Source organism: Mangifera indica, chromosome 7, assembly GCF_011075055.1.
Source record: "Mangifera indica cultivar Alphonso chromosome 7, CATAS_Mindica_2.1, whole genome shotgun sequence".
Lineage (NCBI taxonomy): Eukaryota > Viridiplantae > Streptophyta > Magnoliopsida > Sapindales > Anacardiaceae > Mangifera > Mangifera indica.
Window position 1 is genome coordinate 4,708,963 of NC_058143.1, and position 22,789 is coordinate 4,731,751.

The window sequence follows — 22,789 nt, forward strand, 5'->3', positions numbered from 1 at the left end:
GAACATAGAAGGAGAAGAAGGTTGATTACGCCATCAGGTGTCATCACCGAGCATGATTTTGCCACCATGTGTCATCGAGAGTGGTGCTACAGAAAGAACTCATCATCCATAGCAAATAAAGAATGCCAACTGTCGGCCAAAAGAGTACCAGAGAAAAAGGAAGAAGAATATAGACCATAGGGGGTCAAAGGTGAGTTTTCAAACCTTTGGACATGGGGAAATTATTAGTTTTTTAAACTAATGGGGGAATGAGATAAAATTTTGATTTCTTTATATATTTTTTAAATGACAATTTTTACCCTTAATCCTAACAGAGAATTTTAACAGAATGATGAATATTTGGGTTTTTAAAAATTAGCGAGTAAAAGTTTGAGTTTTGACCAAACCTTGGGTGGGAATAAGTATTTTGGCCTTGATTTTATCATCTATGTTTTTTGAATTATTTGTAAATTTATAAGTTTGTACTAATTTTAATATAGTTGGAAAATTATTTACCACATTTCTTTTAAGTATTATTGACCAGTGATTGCTTCTTTGTCCACGGAGTACTGATAATGAGTAAATACGAAGATATGTTACCAATATTAAGTTAACAATAATTTCCAAATTATAGGGGTTCTATTAAAATTACGTTAAAGATTAGGTCAGGTCAACAAAATTAATCCTAATTTTTTTCTAACCGAAGTTATTGGTTGTTTGGGAGCAAAATATTATTTTTACTTTGATTTAAAAAATAATATCTAATCTTATTAAAAAAATTGTTACGTCCTACTTAAAATTGGTTAGATAACATTAATCAAAATTACTGTGACCGTGGTTTAATTTAATGGTAAATTTTCCAAAATAGAATAAAGTATTTTGGCTTCTTGATAACAAAACTATTTTTCGGAAGAACTTGATGGGTACATCTAATAAATGTTTCAACTATTATTTGACCAAAATCTTTTTACCCAAATCATTCTTGTAAAATTGCAGACTAACTTTACCATGTCAGCCAAATTGACTTCTTATAACCTAACCTAACATCAGAGATTTTTTCGCATTTTCTAAGCTTATTTTACTCAACAAATCAAGGGTGCTAATACAACCATTCATTAACATGGCTCAGAAAATCCAGCTAAATGCGACATATTACAACATGCAAATTTACATGGGCAACCCAGACTTAAAATCATATACCAAAGGAAGTGATTGCTGCATAACCATATCCAAAATGAGTATCGGCTCAAGGAGAAAGGAGCTGCCAATGTGTGGAAGAATAAGTGTCAGTTGTAGGTTGTGGAATTAGAGCATCGGTCAGCTACTTGTGTCAGCCATGTGGACAGTGTCGGGCGGCTTAAGCAGCTACCAGTTCATTTTCCGGGGTGTTTTTCAGTATAAATCAGATCGTAACTTTTGATTTGGAGTAAGGGAAAAACAGGAAGAAAGTTCTTATCTTTCTCAAAATCTAACACAATGCTTCTATTGACAGAATTCTACTGATAGACAGAACAAATATCCAAAATTATCTCATCAACAGGCTTTAAGAGTCTAATTATTCTTTTTTTTTGCATCAAATTTCTTAAATCTAGTTCCTACCTATTAGACTGTCATATTCCAGTATCTTTATAATATTTAACAACACTAGACAAATTCTAAAGATCAAAATGGACCTGCACATAGGAACAAAAGAGAAGTTTAAACAGAGTGAACTGATAAATTGGGACACCACACTGCACTAGTCAACAACCATGGATTCTAAGGCCCTACAAGCGTCCTCTAATCCACTTTTCCACTCTTCAGGGGTAAAATTATTAGTTAATTAAAATATTTTTAAAAACTAAAAATTATCATATTTCCCCACTCAGATTAAAAATCTAACAAATTTCTCCCTACTCAAGGTTTGAAAAATTAACATTTCCCCTTAAGGTTTTTTCAACCACCACTACTAGCTATTGGAGATGGCAATAGTGGCATTCTCCCTCCCTTCCAACTTCTCTCTCAATCTCGCTCCATTTCCAACCCTCACCGATCGAGGAAACTAGCCTACTACTAGCTGTTGGAGATGGCAATAGATAACGCATCATCCTCATCTTCATCAAGAGACAAAGAAATGCCTTCATCTCTAGCTTTCATTGGTTGAGGTTGACTGGGAATAGAATGGGATTGACAAAGAAGCTGATAGGGGGAGCGAACACCGTCTATGCTGTTGTCTCCAACCAGTAGCAATGTGTTGGAAAAACTCAAGGCGAAAATGTAAGTTTTCCAAACTTTGGATCAAGAGAATTTGTTAGTTTTTAAACCTGAGGATAGAAATGTGATAAATTTTTAATTTTTTTAATATTTTAATAAATAACGATTTTACCTTTGACAGTAATAGTGAAATTTAACAAACAGATGAAGAGTTAGATTTTTGATAGTTTGCGGGTGAGAAGTTGGGTTTGCAGCAAACCTTGGGTGAGAAATATTCATTTGGCCTAAATTATATAGTTAAATATGATACTAATAAAACTTATTATATATTTTGTTAGGGCAAAATTGAATTGATACAATCATATGAAAGACTTTAGTGATATTATCCAGTTTTATAAATTTATCATAGAGATAGGTGTCTCTAATGGCTAATAGCATTTGGCTTGGTGGGTTCTGTTCATAGTCAATTTCAAACAAGTTAGAGAGACCACCCACGTTCTCTTCCTTCCATTCTTTGTAACCTTATGAAAATCATCTATGGTCGTCTGCTTAACTACTAGAATCTAGGTCATTTTCATCTTCTCAAATTAATTTAACGTTAACGTTAATGTTAATGTTTGGTTTTGCAGATGAGTTTGTCAAGTTGTTGCCAAAGCTGTTCAACACAGTCAATGAAATTGGTGCCAAATGACTTCAATACACTAGGATCAGATCAGAATTTATATTGATGTCATTTTTGTTGGATTCTAGTGTAACTAAAGTTTCATCACTTTATATAGAATGAGACAATATCATTTTCAACTCTGTTTATTCATGAGGGAAATAACTCTCATTGCTTCTATTATAACAATTCATCATGTTTATGTCTCTTCTTCTAGTACATTTGTCGCTCATTTTAATTCCTTGTTCTTATCCTTTAAGTCTCATAGGACCTCTTTCCCTTACTCGAACTTAAGCCATTTACTTTTGAAATGACAAACAACTTTTGGAACTCAATTCTATAATGTATGCATGAGTACATGATCCAACTGCCTTAAGGGAGTTTGTCCACTAATTCTATGTGGCGAGAACTATCAACAAAAGACCTTATATTCTCATTGTGGGTCATATGCACTTCCATACGCTCCCACTCTTGGGAATAGATCATTTCACTACTTGAACCTGTTATTCATTTGTTAGATTATGTCTAGTTGACTTTAGTTCCATAATCATATTTGATATTCTATCAAATTTAGCAATCAATTGCCTTAATTCAGGGATTGCAGTTCCTCCAAACTTCTCTATTAAAACCATACTTATGACATATACAGTTAAACATTACTGATACTTGTATACTATATCGTTATTCTTGGAACTACTCAAGATATCACATGAAATGAGTCTTGTTTCATACATGTGTGATGTACATCCACATCACATTTATGTAAGACACCATTTAGGTTTCTAAAGCTTTTTTCTCATTTAGGATATTATGCATCTTTAAATGTCACATATTGTAATTATCCTTATTCAGCATCATTATAATTAAAATCAACCATCATGTTCTATAATGTTATAGTTAATTAGATCATAGAAACATACATCAAACACAACTCAATCAATTATGCATATGGCACAAAATTGAAAGTTTACTATATTCCTAATCATCTTCCATTACTCAAATGCTTGACATTTTAAAATTCAATCTAATTGCATCAATATTAATTTTGGATAAGAATTTCACTAAATTTGACCAATCTTAGAATTTCTACATTTGACAATTATAAAATGTGATACAACAAATATATCACTATTATGATTGAGACCATTTTATCAACCTGTATCATTCTTATAGTCACTTTATCCATGATAAAGTTTACATGAAATTTGCAATAGGTCGAGTAATTTTGGGAATAATGTCAAAACAATGGATTTTCTCACATACATTATTATGCATTACTCCTTAGCAAGCTATAATATATCCACTCAGTCCCAAAAATTTTCATATTCTTGTCCGAACGAGATCATTAATTATAGAGATAATGTTTATGCATGAATATGCTTAGACTATATGCCATCTCTTTTCTAATTAAGAGAGTACGACTGATTATATTTACATAGTCCCAACATGCAAAATTAGATTATCAGATGATCATATCTTATACTTAATGTGATGGTCCTTAATCAACAAACTTGCATGAATTAGAAACATGTGCTTTGAAACACATTTCGAAACACCGAAATGTGTTTTCAAAAACCAGAATAAGGTAAAAAAGAAATAAGAAACTAGAGTACTACACCTCACTTTCTCATCATAGGCAATATAATACAGACCGATTAGAACCGCTTAAACAAACAAGTCTCTCTTTCTTTCCTTCTAACAAATATTTTAATCCATGGATGCTAAATTATCATATCATAAATTAATTTTATAATTATGATTCATAATTATAATTCGATAATTTTAAACTAGGCCACCTAAAGTTTGCTATAAACCCAGCTTCCCACCCACTAACTATTAAAAATTCAAATACTCACTCATCACATTTCCATCCCCAAATTTAAAAACTAACAAATTCCCCCACTCAAACTTTTAAAAACCTACATTTCCCCCTTAAGGCTTTTCCAGCCCATTCTCGATGGCATTCTCCCTCCCTCTTGGCTTCTCTCTTAGTTGCACTCCATTTTCAACCATTATTGGCCAACGAAAGCTATCAATGAAGATAAATCACTCGTCTCCAGATGAAGATACGATTCGTCTTTATCAAAGATGAAGATGATGTGTAATTGTCGTCTCTCAAATGACAACTACATATCGTCTCAATCTCAAACGAAGATAAAACGTCTTCTTCTCCAACAAAGATGAATCACGTCTTCATTTGGAGATGAGCGATTTATCTTCATTGACAACTTTCTTGAGTCGGCAATGGTCAAGAATGCAAAAGAAAAGAAATAGAAGCTAGGAGGAAGAGAGAACGTGGCTGTCGTAATCTCCATCGATCGTTGGCCATAGTGGCTAAAAAAATCCTAGGGGGAATGTTCATTTTTCTATACTTTGGGTGGGGGTTATTTTTTAGATTTTTAAACCTAGGGGGGAAATGTGATAAATTTTTAGTTTTTAAATATTTTTGTTAAATGATAATTTTACCCCTGACAGTAACAATAAAATTTAACAAATAAGTGGGTATTTAGATTTTCGACAATTAGTGGATAGAAAATTAGGTTTAGACCAAACCTTGGGTAGGAAATGGTCATTTGGCCTTTTAAACTATGTCAAACGTGTGTGTCTATTTGGCATAGTTTATTTAATCCAAATTATTGGATTAAGACATGTTTAAGATAAATTATATAAATTATATAAATAATATAATTATTTATTATAATCACATTTCCAGATAAGTCATAATTCAAACAATAAAACTATTTGTTTCTAATTTTAGATACTTAATTGGATATTCAGATAATGTATTATAATGTGATTAACTGATTTTGAATTAAAGATAAAATAACTTAATCAGATAATAATATATTATTTAAATACTAAATTAAATACTTAAAACTAAATACATATAACATTGCTCTAATGAGAAAACTAATAAGATTAACATTTTCTTTTGAATTATTAGATTTAATGAACTTTTTACATATCTAATCCAAAAGCTAAATTATTAGGTACATTGAATATTTTCAGGTAAAAATTAGCTTTTTAGATTATTTGTCAGACAATCATAATTGGATTATAATTACTTGTAATCCAAATGATCATAAGTTGTACCAGCCATTATCATATAATTAATTATTCATATAATTATAATTCATAATCACAATCTAATAATTATAAGTATAATTAATTGTTCAACTAATTATGATATTCTCTTTTTTTAACAAAGATAAGGTATGATGAAGAAAGACATCAATAAGTTGATCATGTATAGCTAGAACCATATATATTTGATTAAAGTCTCTCGGCAAACATGACGTACCATAACCATATATGATAGTGTTATCTTGTCATTAAAAAAAAAAATTAGATTTCCCTAATCAAAATTAAAGATTATATGACAAAGCAAAAGTTGTACTCTTTAATTTGCTTACAAGAAAAAGTAATTGCTGCTACATTCTTTGTGAAATAGTGGACCAAAACCTTGTGAAGGAAGATTAAAAAAAAGAAAAAAGACACTTAAACAACAATATGGTTGAAAGGAAGAGCAGAAACACTTCAACAAATAAGTCTCTTTTTCTTTCCTTTAAACAAGTAATTTGATCCATGGATGCTGGAATAATTGTTTCTAGTTTGATTGAAAAAATCCCAAATGAAACAAAAACAACTCAAACCATGATTGGAAAACAGCTCCAATTGTTGAAAGAATTTTTCATCAAAGACGCAAAAGATAATCAACTCTTTGTACATGGTCATTCAACAAGTGAGCAGAAGATGACCAGTCTTCTGCAAGTTGTTTATACCGTAGAGGATTACAACAGTATGACTGAAAGGAAGAGCAAGAACACTTAAACAAATAACTGTTTCTTTTCTTTTAACAAATATTTTAATCAATGGATGCTAATTATTGTATAACCAATTATTTTTATAATAAAACTATGTATATATATTTTTAATATACAGATTATATGTCATCATATAATTGAATGATTTTGAATTAAAAATAAAATAAGATTCAATCATAGGATGATATATTATCACATGTACCGAAAGTATGTATATATAACATTACTCTTATTTTACTAATCATAATTCATAATTAAAGTTTAGCAATCTTAAGTTATGTCAAATGAATGTGTCTATATAATATAGTTTATTTAATCCAAATTACTGAATTGCGACATGTTTAATACAATTTATATGAATAATTTAATTGCTGATTATAATCTCATTTTTTAATGATTTAAGTCATAATTCATACAATAAAACTATTTGCATCTAATTTTGGATACTTAATTAAATATTTAGATAATGTATGATCATATGATTAAATAATTTTCAATCAAGTATAGAGTAACACCTAATTACATGATAACACATAATTTATGTATTCAATTATGTACTTAAAATTGGATATACATAATATGACTCTAATCCAAAAGCTAATAAGAGTAACTTTTTTTTTTTTTTTCTAAATTATTAGATTTAATGATCTTTTTTACATCTCTAATCCAAAAGCGAAATTAAGACATTTTGAACATTATTAGGCAAATAATTAGCTTTCTAGTATTTTGTCAAAATATCATTACTAGATTATAGTAACTGATAATTCAATCATCATAAGTTATACCAAACATTATAACATAATCAAATATTCATTTAATTATAATTTATAATCAAAATAAATCTAATTAATTAAACAACTAATTATTATATTCTCTTTTGTATAAGTAGACAAGCTATGATGTAGAAAGGCATCAATCAGTTGTCCATGTAAGGTCACAACCATATTTGATTAAAGTCTCTCAAGGAATACATGCAATGAAAAATATTATCTTGTCAAAGAAAAGAAAAATTAGATTTCCCAAAGCAAAATTAAAGAATACATATGAAAGGAAATATTATAAGAATATTGAATTTTTTACCCTTTTTTTAACTATGTATACATATATGTCACTCATCTCAAACTTTAAACAAAAATATCACAACAATAATTCACTTTTCCAAAATACCCTTATTGATATAACTCATGCAGAAAGAGAGAATACTACAACAGTAATCTTTCTTTTTTTCCTCACCCTTCCAATAAGGGAAGAAATCTCTGTAGCATGAAAAAATATTTTTCAACAGAGAAGACACCTATGATTGAATAATAAAACCCGGGAGAAAAAGCTATTATAAAGGATTCAACTTGGACACAAGAGAGGGAGAGGGGAAAATTGTCAAATTTCTTTAGAGAAGTAACATTTGTTGCAAAGATTTCATAGCAAAATCATCTACATTCAAATCAATCTTGATTCAAATCTTTATGTTATGTGTTTTTTAAATGAAAAATTGAAAATCAAATAATGTATAGTAGATTCATATTTATGACTTTACGTGAAATATAATTTTATTGTAATTTCATATTGTTAGATTATTTAATGTTGTGATTTTATGTTGTCGTATTATTTAATGTTGTTATAATATTGTTTAATTTTATATTGATGGTTAAAAAATATGAAAATTTAGATCTGGATAAAAAGCCAGATGAAGAACAGGTTAGAAAAAGCCAAGGATTGGCTTTCAACCAACCCTCCTAAATTTTTCATGTTCCATTCCTCTAAATTCTTTTATCCATTTTCTTGTGTTTATGGAATGGTGGTGGAGTTTCAAGGTTAGTGGATTTATCCTTTGTGCCTAGGTTATGCTTGTGTTCCAGTTTGGTGCCATTTTGGTGTGTGCATTGTTTTCCTTGTCTTGGCAAAGAGTTACATAAAAATTATAGAATTGCCACTATTGCTTTCTTTTATTTCTTATTGTCTTGCCTTGATCAATATTTATACATCACTTAATGATATGATAGTTTAATGTGTTATAAATAAGTGTGTATGAAGTTTGGCTGTATTGGTATTGAATTTAAGGCCTAATTTGACAAAATTGTAAAGTACAAGTTTACCTACTCACCTTTGATATTGGGCACAAAAAGGGAATCAATACATGGACACCCTTTTTGACATACCTACACATTTGCATTAGTGATTTGCTAGATTTGACCATTATTTCTGATCGCCATCATTCAATAATTACGTCGGTTGTGAATGTAGTGCCTCATGCTCGTCATGTTTTGTAATTACCATATAAGGGATAACATGTGTACGTAGTTCAAAAATTGAAGGATTATTTTGGAAAGCTGCTAAGGCATATTGTTTCAGGAACTTCCAAGCTGCCATGAGTAGAACTGCAAAAGTAAATCCTACTACAACAGCCTATTTGATTGACATTGGGTATGAAAGATGGATACATGCCCACTTTGGAGGATGGCAGTACAATATCATGACGACCAATATTGTTGAGTCCTTCAATGCTTTGACATTGATTGCTCGTGTTTTGTCTATCACCATTTAGTTGAGCTTCTGAAGAGCATAATGCAACATTGGTTTTTCAATAGGCGAAACATGGTTGGTACGTATGACTAAAATTGGTTTGATGTTTCTTTTATTCATTGTGTTTATTAGTTGTTTTTATAAGTCAGAGATCTCACCTATTAACGTCATGGGTTGAGGATAAGTTTGCTAGATATGTGCTCAAATCTACCAATATGGTTGTTAAACTAATCAATATGCAACAATACGAAGTTCATGATTCACAATTGTAGATGCTCATTGGGAATATTCTTTACTGAACTTATGATTATAGGAAATTTCAACTTTTCCAAATTTCATATGTAGACATTGTAGCTATTATATATGACACCTTGATGCCCTAACATGAGTTATCCATGAAGGTTATGAAGACCCAAGCTAAAATCGACATATCTGATACTTTAGTAAAAGTTACTCATATGTCTTATGCATATGTCAAATGACCTATTGGGCTATCTAACTAGAACACCCTGATCATATAAGAAAATCTTTGATGGCAACTTCTTCCCTTATCACATAAGCTGATCAGAACTATTGACTAACCATCCAAAGATAGCCCTTACCTTGGGTACAGATGTGGTGTATCCCATTGATCGCATAAGGAATATTTAAAAGTCATATCCTTACCATGCACACCTGAACTGAATTGGGTGGTTTTGCGCCTTGGTGCCAAATGCATGATGCATCTCATGGGTATCCAACACTATTGCTCTCACAAATATTTTCACTTATATACATAGCTAGCGATTATCTAGTTGTGTGACACTAGCTTTAAGGTTGCTTACTTTTCGACTCAAATTTGACTCGGTCTAAGTTTGTGTCATCATCCACATATTCGAACACCTTACCTACTTTATTGAATTCTTTATCTTCTATTAGCTCATAATTCCTCTTACATAACTCTCTCCCTTTTATGCACATAACTTAAGGGTATAATCATCTTTTGTCTTTGTCTAAGGGTACACGGTCATGTGTTTCTCAACCCATGCTCGTTTGCCTCTTGAATCATATACACAGGCGTGTAACACTCAACACACAATACTATATAAAGCAAATGCACATAGGGAGTTGACTTGGACACACTCTTGTGCACTTGGATCCATGTGTACGAGCCATGTGTCCTTTGGTGCACGTCGTCCACTTTTCGAAAGTCATATATGGGTGTGTGTCCCATACCACATGATCACACATTTCTCCCCTCAGAACAAGCATAAGATCTTTAGGCTTTCAAAATTTCTAGAACAATATACAGGTATGTAAGGGACCATACACGACCATGTGCACAATCTGGAAATCGTGTCCTAAGGTTTCTATGCCTCTCTAATTTTGATTTCAACAATACTCACCCAACCAATGCACAAACAATAGTCTTTAAGCATCCTAAACATTTTGTTTCCACATTCTTTTAATCATAGTGCGTATATACAGAATTTCATGGCATTAAATCTAAGAACAAAGAACATTCAAGCCAAAACACAACCAAGAAACTAGACATGCATATAACTTATTGTATTCACATATGAAATCCATTTCATTAATTAGATCATCACAATCATGCCTAAATCACTCTAGATCATGAGTATAACAAGAAACTTCATAAAGTTCATGATCAAACAAGGGAAGTCATTCCACTTACTTGGATTTCGTTGAAAGCATTTCCATTGCACATCTACGGCGATTCCGATGATCGTTGGGGACTCTATAGGAGATGAAAATACCCCTTCTCTCTCTCAAACTCTCTGCTTTCTGCGGCTATCAAAGATAATAGGAGAGAGTTAGGGTTATCGCATTTTTATTTTAATTTCTAGATGCGATACACTGGCGTGTATAGGCTATACACGGTCGTATGTCTAATTGCATAACTAAGACAACTTTTTATTTCGCTGTGATCACTATTTGATTTGAAAGTTTAACTTTCTGTTGACTATATACGACTGTGTATATCTCCATACATAGGTGTGTACTATAGAAATTCAAAAATCACTGAATTTAAAACTAGGAAAAAAATTGAAATGCCCTTGGGCTTAGCTGTGGATGTTCCAGGAGTATGGCATCATGTTTAGGCCTTCTTCAATACTGAAGCTGGAAGCTTTTTCAGATGCAGACTAAACTAGAAACCTGGAGGATAGAAGGTCTATGAGCGGATATTGCATTTATCTTGTAGGTATTCTGATTCAGTGGAGCTCTAAGAAGCAAAGGGTGGTTGCTCTTTCATCTATTGAATCAAAGCACAGAGCACTTAGTTAGGTATCGATAAAATAAGAGGCATAGAAAATATTCAGTTTTTTTGTCCCTATTTTTAAATTGAACCAGATTTTTAAATTAACATAAAAGACAATCTTGTCAAATAACCTTATACATTTAACTTTATAATATAGCAGTATAGATTTTCTTCTTCTACATTAATATTTATGATCACAGGAAAATGCGAAAACCATAGATATTACATGAATTGGCATTACTTCAATAGAATTTATTATATTTATTTATAATTTTTGTATGTAGACAGAAATAGCATACATGATCATAAACTAACTTGGAGTAGAATTTTCAAAACCAAATACAAGCAAACACTTATTTTAATAGCAATAGCAGGAGCTGATCGATTGAGCAACCCGCCACCACATGCATCACTTTGTTATGGCTTAGGGAGGTGTAGGCCCAAAAGGAACCTTACCTTGAGCTCAAGGCCCACCAGAAGGAACCCAACCGTGAGGTGCATGTTCAGGGTAGCTTCCACCGACACCGCTTTTAATTCCGTTAATCATGTGGCCATGTGCTGCCGCTGTCTTTCCTTTTACAAAAATCATCAAAATTATTGCTTTGTTATTTTAGATTATCATGATCGTAACCTATCAGTTGTATCATATATCTTTCATAATTATGAACATAATCATGAATTAATTTTATTCAAAGAGACATTAATTGACGGAAATATAAAGAAATGGGCTGACTTTTTTGTAGTGCTTAAAGAGTACAAGAGAATTAAAAGCAACAAAACCATAAGATTCACAGGTTAGATAATTAGACGATTAATTGTTTCTTCGTAAAAGTAATTATGACTTACATTTATATATTACATCATTTTTATGTGGCACAATCTCATCCTTCATACAAATCCATTGTTTTAATTTCAATACCCTAATTTAAGTAAATATATGAGTTTGAAGAGAAATATATAGAGAAGATGGACTCACTTGTTTTTGCTGCTTCTGCAAGAGGAAGAATCGTTGAAGAGCAGAAGAGAATTAAAACCAAGGTCACCAGAAAGTACACAAATGGGAACTTGCTGGCCATTTTGATTGATCAATTAGCTAGGGATATGGTATATTAATATATTGGTTATGTGGATAAATTTATAGCAGATTTCACGGGAAAAGTTTTTTGACGTGAGGACGGGGTTGCATGACTTTGAAAATTTGATTTCCAATTTCGAAGTTTAAATTTTCAACTAAAATACTACATTAGAGATTACCACTATCATTTAAAAAAAAACCAAAACATTTCTTTTTTAATTCTTATTCCTAATTTTGTGTTTTCTTCTCTTGTGGCTTACACAAAGTTCACTTTGATCTGAATTCTGAAATTCAAATTGATTAATTTGTTTATTTTTCTCAATTGATTGGTACATTACTTATTATACCAAAAATTTTGATTATGTATTATATTATATTTAGTCTAATAGTTAATTAAATAGTAAAATTATTAAATTGTTATATTGATTTTCAATAGAAAATTATTAAAAAGTACTAAAATTATTATAATATTATCATATTTTTAAAAACATATTATTAACGATATATTATATGAAATCCGTATACATACATACTCTCGTATGTAAATTTTAAGGATTTTTTTATAAATATATTTTTTTATTATTTATTATATTATACTCATATATCATTTATGTACCTTTTTTTTCTTATTTCCATATTTACTATCTAATATTAGTAGACCCCCAAAAATCTATTAAAAAATATTGAACTTTCTTGCAGTCTCAATCTCCTATGAATTCTCCCGCATGATTTCAATGGATTCGATTCAATCCGATCCAGAGACACAGAAAAAGACCAATCCATGGATCGCTCGACCTCCTCCGGCAACGACAAGCTTTTCGTCGAGCATTGTAAGGGCATCAACGGCCTCAAGAGAGTCATTTTTAAGGGAGGTCCGTGGCTCATCTACTGAGGTATTGCCGATCCTTTTTTTTTCTTTCTTTTTTTCTCATTTTAGTTGTTTCGAATGATCTTGATTGATTTGTCTCCACAGATCTGATAGAATTGATGAATTCAGTGTTTGCTTTAAAAGTCTAGTGTATTTTTATCGATTATGTGAAGGTAGTGATTATGAAAATGTAGAGGCAATGAACTGTAAAGGTTGGTGGAGGATTTGATTTAGAAATGTGTATGTGGTTTACGCTTTTTTGAATCGTTAGTTGTAGAATTGGATGTTCGTTTGACTGTTGTTTGTGGTTCATGAATGATGTGAGGGTGGTGGATGTGGAAATGTGGAGAAATAATTTCCAAGGTTCGCCAAAGTTAGTTAAATTACTAATATGTATGATGTCTTAGGAGTTTTGTTTTGGTATATGTAGATTTGGTTGTTTGTTTCGATAGTTGTGTGTGGTATATTGGATGATGTGAAAGTAGTAGATGCTAAAAGTGGAGAAAACAGAGTCTAAGGTTGTTGGAGTAATACATATTACTATTGTGTATGATGTTTGAGTAGCTGTTTGTTTCCACCGTTTTTTTGCTGCTTATGGATGCTATGAAGGCAGTGGATGTGAAATTGTAGAGAAACCAAGTCTGGGAGTAATGTAGGTTACTAACGTGTATGAGCTTTGAGTGGTTTAGTCATGATGTATGTAGAATTAATTATTTGTTGTAACTAAAATTACTAATGCCTATGATTTGCTGAATGTGTGTATATAGGGAGCAAAATCTAAAATGACAATTCGTGATTCTTCTGCTTTGATGATGGAGAACGCAAGGAGTTGCTTGCACTTGTGCATCCTAAATTTTGTGGAAAATTTTCTTTTCATTTTGTAAATTTGGATGCTCATTATTCTTAATTGTTATTGTTATTATTATTTTTAATAGACTAAGTTGTTGTTGTGTTTGTGCAGGTGGTTTAAAATTTGGGAGAGGCACGTTGGTTGTGATGAACCATTGATTGACAAGCTGTCATTTGATTCTCAGTGTTTGAAAGTGGTTTCTTCAGAGAGGCTTGAACCCATTGATTTGATTTGATTTTCAGCATGTTTATTGATTTATATTGTTGCATGCACATCTCTTTTTATTATGTTTGCTACTGCTATGTTCATTGATATTATACTTTCAGTTTTTGATGGATACATCTATTTGCCTTTTGCAGTTGTGTGGTGGTAAGGCATCAGAAGGGGTATCTGTTGGTGCCTTGTTGTCTATGTCTTCAACTGCAGCGGCAATATTTTGCCAAGTACTTGTCTAGCTGGAGTATACTTGATGCTGGGACCGGCAATGGTCTGCTCCTTCAAGAACTTGCCAGGAAGGGGCACACTCTGAGATTTTTGCCTATAGTTCTGGTATTATGTGCTATATAAATCTAAAAATTTTTAAATATAATTTAGTATTTTACTTGCAAATAGATCTACATCATGTTCATTCTTTCTTTATATGGGAACACAACACACGTGCTTTATGGTTTTGAAGAGTCGTTGCGGTAGTTTTGAGATATGAGATAGCATGTTATCATCTAGGATATAATATGATATTATGCAAGTTTTTACAGATGTGGCTAGATTGTGACACAGAAAGCCAACTATTATTCTTGATGCTATTATAACATGAAACCAGAGAATCCTAAACTTTAATAGTATAGTCTTATTTGGACTTCAGACAAAAGACACCAAACCAAAGAATGTGACTTTCGCTTTCTTCAGTTATCATTTGTATGTGTTTAGTGGTTTCCCTTTTTTCCTTTCATCTGGGAGACCATGAAATAATTAAGCAACTTATTTCCACATTTATAGATTCTAGAATCCCAGCTTCTAGTTAAAACTCATTGTTCTTGCAGGATTTTAAAATTTAACATACATTTAGTCTAGGTCTTTCCTTGTGTATGTTAAAGCAAAGATATGCTATTATATTAGCAGTTAGCCCCCGGTTTCGACTCCCCTTGGTACCACATGCTTGGGATATATTTTGACTATCAAGATGTTAGGATGTGACACAGTCCTCAGCTTAGAAATCAGTGAATTCATTACAAAATGTTGTCAGAGTTTTAGCAACAAATAAAATAAAGCAACATAGTGGTTGGTTTAAGAATCAAATATTTTATTTGCATCAAGATGGGTAAAGGGGTGGTTTAGCTCATGGCCATTTTTTAAAGTTCCATGAATTGTGAAGATGGCATAGAATGGCTACCATGGAAACTTCAATTCCAGCTATAAAGTGGGATGGAGCCATTACCATGTTTCACATAGTACAAGTAGGATACTTTTTAGAGTATAAATTATCATATAATCAACTACTTTTATGATCATAATTCATAATTATAATTTAGCCATTTTAAGCTATGTTAGACTGTGTGTCTATTTAGTATAACTTATTTAATTCAAATTATTAGATTATGACATGTTTAAGATAACTTATATGAATAATCTAATTATTGATTATCATCACATTTATTGTTGATTTAAGTCATAATTTAAATAATAAAACTATATACATCTAATTTTGGATATCTAATAAGATATTCAGAGACTTTAAATTAAGAATAAAATAGTCTAATTACATGATAAAATATTATTTAGATATTTAATTGAATATTCAAAATTTGATGCATCTAACATTGTTCTAATTAAAAAAAAAAAAAGCTAATAAGATTAACATTTTTTTTAAATTATTATACTTAATGAGCTTTTTACATATCTAATTCAAAAGCTAAATGATTAGGTATATTGAACATTTTAAGGTCAATATTTAGTTTTTTAGATTATGTCAGACAATCATTATTTGATTATAATTATTCATACGCCAATGATTATAAGTTGTACTAAACATTACGGTGTATTCAATTATTCAATTCAAGGGTTTTAGAACCGGACCAAAGTAAAAATTGTTTTGAGTATTAGTTTCAATCGCACCAATCGGATCATTTAAACTGGCCAGTTCTACCGGATTTTTGAACACAACTAAGATTATGATCAATAGGACTAACCAACTTAGGATTTATAAGTTCGCCACTAGTATCAGTATGTTTTTGAAAGAATTGGTGGACTTGTCTCAGCTCTGTTGCTCTCAAAAGGCATATGATCTGAATTTTTTCCACCCTAAGATGCTGCGAAAATGGAATTAGATCCTCAAACTCTTCAACTGTAAATTGTATTGCCCAATCAAGATATGTTTTCACAAGACAGTTATGTAGGAGAAACAAGCGAAACATCTCATGGATACCCTTGTGAATCACTGCACGCTCAGCTAATTCATTCTCATTAGTTTCACAACCAATCAAATCTTACAGACTCTCATTTAAGCTCTGCTCATCAAACAAATCACAATTTGGAGGAACTAAAAGACTCTGATTCTATCTTACTTAGAATTTTATCTACCCAATATTCAGCATCTAAAGGCTTCCACTCACCATTCTCAATAAACACAATCACTTTACCGGGAATCTGAAACTCTAATTCCACCCTATCAAGATTCCTCCAATGAAATTCTCTGGAATGCTTTCTATACAACCCCAAATCTCCGAACTTCAGGCGACAATGACAACACTCCCAGCACATCCAAGTTTTGTGTTCTTTAGCAAAATCAATGGCTTCCTTGTCTGCCAAATGAACATTTATTGATTTCCAATGTCTTTGAAGCTCTTCAAGACTCACTTTAAAGAAATCCCTTTTCTTCTCAACACTTAATGTATTCCAGAAGGACTTATATTCCACTCTCTTTACATCAAAAACCTCATAGTACTTCACACCGTTTTGAGTACATAGGACTGAAGCAATGACGTCAACAGCAACGTAGGTCTGGATTGGAGCAACGACGACAACACTGAAAAGAGTTTCTGTTGAAGTGGTTTACGTAAAATAAAAATGATCAAAAAGAAAAGGTTTAGTAAAATACTGTGACATAATAAAAAACAATATTTTATTAATTTATTTTACATTTTATCTATTAACTCAACAGTGACTGTGCAGGGTTTATCGGCAATGAACAGCCAGTTTAAATGCGGTCATGGATGCTGGAATTTCCATTACATCACACAGTCGTCTCTAATTACAATTTGCCTTCAGATGGAGATAAATTACAGGTAGCCTATGCATTAGAGAAAGCAACTTTGAGTCTTATCTTAGACTCTACATTAAACATTGGTTTAAGAGATAGAGTTCATTCTCTTTTCAGAAACATGTCTCCTCAAAATGCTTTTAGAGTGATTGAAATGGAGCTTGGATTGATATATGATCGTCCTTATACCAAGGCAACTTTACTCTATGGACGTTACATCTTCATCCTGCGCCTCATCACTTTTCTTCTCACCTGTTTTGTCTTCCTTTTTCTTACTTTTCTTCATAGCAAAGACAAGTATTCAAAGATTGACATTTGCATAACATTCCTTTTACTAGTCGTAGGTATTTTTCTAGACATATATTCAGCATTACTCATACTCTCCTCAGACAGATTTTACGCTAGGTTAAATTTTGATAAAAAGGTCTCCACCTCAAAATTCCGAATTTGTTCTCAACCATCGAAGGGTCCTAGGTGGTCAAATAAAATGTGTCAGATGAGCTTTCTGAGCTGCTTCTTGAAGCTCCCGTGGTTGCGTTCCAAATTGATCTGTGAAGGATTAGATGAACTGCTAGATGAGATGCTAGAAAAGCTATGGTTGCTCGGTCCACCTGAAGAAATCTCCAAAGACTTTCAAAAATCAGTCTTCTAGTATTTCAAAGAAAAAACTGCCACAAGCCGAAGAGAAAACAATAGTTTACAAAGAACAGAACGCGGTGATGATTGGATGGTCAGTGAAGCTCCCAAGTTTGAGCAAGACCCAACAAAAGCCATTTTATTCTGGCACATTGTTACAGAAGTTTCCTTCTATTTGGATCGAGATGGAGAGGATACTAAGAAGCAGTTTGCTGAAATTGTTGCAAGTTCTGAAATTAGCAGACGGATCTCTAAATACATGTTCTATCTCTTAGTTAAGCATCCTTCCATGGTATCCGTTGGCATAACTCAGGTTAACCTTCAAAGGACAGCTAACGCCACTTACAGGTGGTCATTTTACAATTCAACTGAAAAAGTATGCAAAAGGTTGTTGGAAAGAAAAATTAGAGGAGATCAAACTTTAGTTGATGCGATTTCGTGTATCAAAAGAGTGAAGCAAGAGAAAAAGGTATGTTGATGCAGTTGCATGGACACTAGCATGGGTGGTTACTTCGTAACATGGGCAGTCACGTGGTTGACCAAGTCTTTACTGTTTTATTGTCAATTAAATAATAGCCCACTTTCCCCTGTTTATGTGAACAAATTGTGGAACATGGGTCCTTGATTTGTGTTTATTTGTTATTAGTTGTTGATGCACGTTTGTTAGTTGCTTAAAATTCTCATTTTCGCTTTCGTATTAGATGCCTATTTAAGGCCCTGTTATGATGAATAAAGATAGATTAGTTTTAGTAAACTTTGTTATTTATTGGAGAGATTCCAATTAGTTCCCTGAAGATTTTGGTGAGATTTTGAAATCCTGAGAGTTAATTTTTTTTAAAAAGTGTCATCAAGATTTGGTATCAGAGCTAGGTTCCTTCGACAGCACTTCCTTTATGCCAAAAACCAAGAGTGGTCAATCTTATAATTTCATGGAGCAAAGTTCTAACAACCCACCAAACCCAAACACCAACACAGCCCAAGCATCTTCTAGTGTGCAGCAACAAATTTATCAATTATCCCAAACTTTGAATGTAGTAATGCACCATTTGGATGTGATAGATGAACGTAGCAGCCGAGAAGTGGGACGACCACCAAGGGAAGGAAGACGTATTCCTAGAGGCAGGGAAGGGATTGGCGACAATGAAGACGAGTTTGAGGAAGTGCAGCTGGGCAGGGTTAGACGTAAGGAGCCTAGGATTGATCATCGGCAACCACACGATGTAGATGCTCGAAGGAACTCCATAGACGAATTGACCAAACGAATGAAAGTTGAAGTACCAGACTTTATAGGGAGACTTGATCCAGATGCTTTCTATGATTGGATTTCTGCTCTTGAAGATTATTTTGATTGGTTTGCGGTACTTGATGATCGTAAAGTTTGATTTGTTAAGCTCAAGCTGAAAGGGCCAGCCCGTGCATAGTGGAGTAGTGTGGAAGAACGACTTAGAAGGACTCGTCAAGCTCCTGTCACAGAGTGGGACGAAATGAAAGAACGTTTGGAATCAAAATACCTCCCCCTCAATTATGAACAACTTATTTATGAAGACATGCTTCAATGGAGTCAAAGCGCTAAAATTATAGTGGATCAATATACAGAACGGTTCCATGAGTTGACAGTTAGAAGCAAGTCAGGTGAAACCGAAGTCCAAGTGTTAGCGCAGTATTTAAAGGGGTTGAAACCTGATATTCGCAGAGAAATGTTGTCTGCTCGCCTTTATAATGTGGAGGAAGCATATCAACTTGCTTTGCAGTTTCAACGGCAGCTATCAGGTAATTTTTGTCGCTTTTACAATACTGATTCGAGAACTTTTCGTTTTCTAGCTCCTATTAGCTCAAAGCCTTCTGTTGACACACCTAAAGGAGTGATGGTTAGTGATAGCAAAGGGAAAGGTAAGACTTTCGGTGAAGGACCCCAATGTTATAAATGTAAAGGGTTTGGCCACTTTGCAGTAGTTTGTCCAACGCGAGACCAAAGGATAGCATTCGTATGTGAAAAAGACTTGATGTTCGATGAAGAGCCAAACAATACTCAAGACATCAATGACCATAAAGAGTTTGAATATGTGGAGGAACGACTACAAGCCACAAATTTACCTCTTTGTGTGATTCAGCATGTGTTAACAGGAAGCAAAACAAAGGTGGATCGCTTAGAACATGACTGGAAGCAAACCAATATCTTCCATACTAGAGTCGAACACGGAGATAAAGCTTTGAATGTAATCATCGACAACAGAAGCAACATGAATGTTGTGGCTAAAGAAGTAGCTGAACGACTTGGTTTGCCTTAAGAAATGCATCCTATTCCATACAAAGTCAACTGGATCAACAATAGTAATTCAGTTCTAGTCCAAACTCACTGCCTTGTGAAGTTTTCATTGGGTAAGAATTATGTAAACCAAGTATGGTGTGATGTGATACCCATGACCGTTTGTCACTTACTGTTAGGAAGACCATGGATGTATGATCGTCAGGTTAGCTATGATAGTAAGGAGAATACTTATGCGTTCCGATTCCAAGGACGAAGGATTGTGTTAGAACCCCTACCAATTACAGAATTTGACAACCCAAAGAAGTTTAATAATATGCTAACTCTTCGTCAAGTGGAAGAAGTTGTGCAAAAAGGTACTACTATACTGTTCCTAATTGGACGTGAGTTGAAACAAATGGATGGCATGGTACCCGAATGTGTCAAAGTTCTTCTCCAGGAATTTCATGACCTGATGCCAGATGAACTCCCACAGCAACTGCCACCACTCCGCGACATCCAACATGCAATCGATTTGGTACATGGGTCATCTTTACCAAATTTACCTCATTATAGAATGAGCCCAACTGAGCATGAAGAACTCTAAAGGCAGGTTCAAGATTTGCTTAACAGAGGCTTCATCCGTGAAAGTCTTAGCCCATGCGCTGTGCCTGTATTACTTACTCCAAAAAAAGATGGCAGCTGGAGAATGTGTGTTGACAGTCGAGTAGTGAACCGGATCACAGTCAAATATCGGTTTCCAATTCCACGCCTAGATGACATGCTCGACCAACTAGGAGGTGTTATGATCTTCACAAAAATTGATCTTCGAAGCGAATATCACCAAATCCGGATAAGGCCTAAAGACGAATGGAAAACAACCTTCAAAACTAAAGAAGGATTGTATGAATGGCTTGTAATGCCATTTGGTCTTACCAATGCACCCAATACATTTATGCGTGTTATGACACAAGCACTACGACCTTTCTTGGGTAAGTTTATTGTAGTATATTTTGACGATATACTCATTTTTAGCAAGTCTGTTGCAGATCATTTGGAACATTTACGACAAGTCTTTGAAACACTCCGAAAAGAATATCTTTATATTAACAAAGGCAAGTGTTCTTTTCTTAAAGAAAAGACCAATTTCTTGGGATTTATTGTATCGCATCAAGGTGTTGAAGTTGACCTAGTGAAAGTTCAAGCAATTCAAGAGTGGCCTGAACCACAATCTTTCTTTGATATTCGTAGCTTTATTGGGTTAGCGACATTTTATCGAAGGTTTATACAAAGATTTAGCACCATAACATCTCCAATTACTAAGTATCTCAAATCCAAGACCTTCATATGGACTTCATTGGCGGCCAAAGCATTTCATGCAATTAAACAGAAAATGTCAACTACCCCAGTTTTAAAACTGCCAGACTTCTCCAAAGTTTTTGAAGTAGCATGTGATGCTTCCCATGTTGGCATTGGCGGAGTATTGAGTCAAGAGGGCCATCCCATTGCTTTCTTTAGTGAGAAACTCAACAAAGCTAGAAGGAAGTATTCGGCTTATGAGGTGGAATTTTATGCTTTGATTCAAACATTAAAACATTGGCGTCATTACCTAATCCATCACGAATTCATTTTATTCACTGATCATGATTCTTTGAAGCATCTCCATTCTCAAAGCAGAATGAATTCCAAGCATGCTAGATGGTTTGATTACCTGTAACAATTTGACTTCATCATTAGGCACACATCTGGTCGTGAAAACAAGGTGGCTGATGCTTTAAGTCGAAGACCCTATATCCTTACTATATTCACTATCAAAACTGCAGGTTTTGATGCCATAAAAGATGATTATGCAGCTGATCTGGACTTCAAAGAAATATGGACAACCCTACAAAATGGTTTTTTACCCCACAGGACTGATTTTTCTTTAATAGATGGGTACCTTACCAAGAATGGCCGCATATGTATTCCACATGGTTCACTGAGGGATTTTATTATCTTAGAGTTACATAAAGGGGGTTAAGCAGGGCATTTTGGGTTTGATAAAACTTTCCTCCTAGTAGCTGAAAGATTTTTTTGGCCACATTTACGTCGTGATGTGCACAAAATTGTTGCTAGATGTCGCACTTGCCAGATTAATAAAGGTACAAAACATAACACCGGACTCTATACACCACTGCCAATTCCTCATCATCCTTGGATTGATATCAGCATGGATTTTGTTCTTGGATTGCCTCGCACCCAACACAATAATGACTCTATCATGGTGGTTGTGGATCGTTTCTCTCGTATGGACCATTTTATTCCTTGTCGAAAAACATGTGATGCTTCTAATATTGCTACACTCTTTTTGAAGGAAATTGTCCGGTTACATAGCCTCCCTAACACTATTGTTTCTGATCGTGATGTTAAATTCATCAGCTAC

At 33.2% G+C, this 22,789-nt stretch overlaps 1 protein-coding gene across 6 annotated transcripts; it reads left to right on the forward strand.

The window, feature by feature from the left end:
* The first annotated feature begins 13,161 nt into the window (after positions 1 to 13,161).
* LOC123220587 lies at positions 13,162 to 18,826 on the forward strand. 6 transcript variants are annotated; one of them, XR_006503066.1, is made up of 5 exons: positions 13,162 to 13,405; positions 14,148 to 14,260; positions 14,342 to 14,423; positions 14,590 to 14,779; positions 17,399 to 18,826. XR_006503066.1 is itself a non-coding variant. In XM_044642850.1 (4 exons), exons 1-4 carry the CDS (start codon positions 13,238 to 13,240, stop codon positions 14,683 to 14,685), a joined length of 459 nt encoding a protein of 152 aa, XP_044498785.1. In that variant the 5' UTR covers positions 13,162 to 13,237; the 3' UTR covers positions 14,686 to 14,869. The 6 variants fall into 6 exon arrangements, 2 of the variants coding, with proteins under 2 accessions (XP_044498785.1, XP_044498786.1); XM_044642850.1 differs by lacking the exon at positions 17,399 to 18,826 and having other exon boundaries at positions 14,590 to 14,869; XM_044642851.1 differs by lacking the exon at positions 17,399 to 18,826 and having other exon boundaries at positions 14,148 to 14,221; positions 14,590 to 14,869.
* The last annotated feature ends 3,963 nt before the right edge of the window (positions 18,827 to 22,789 follow it).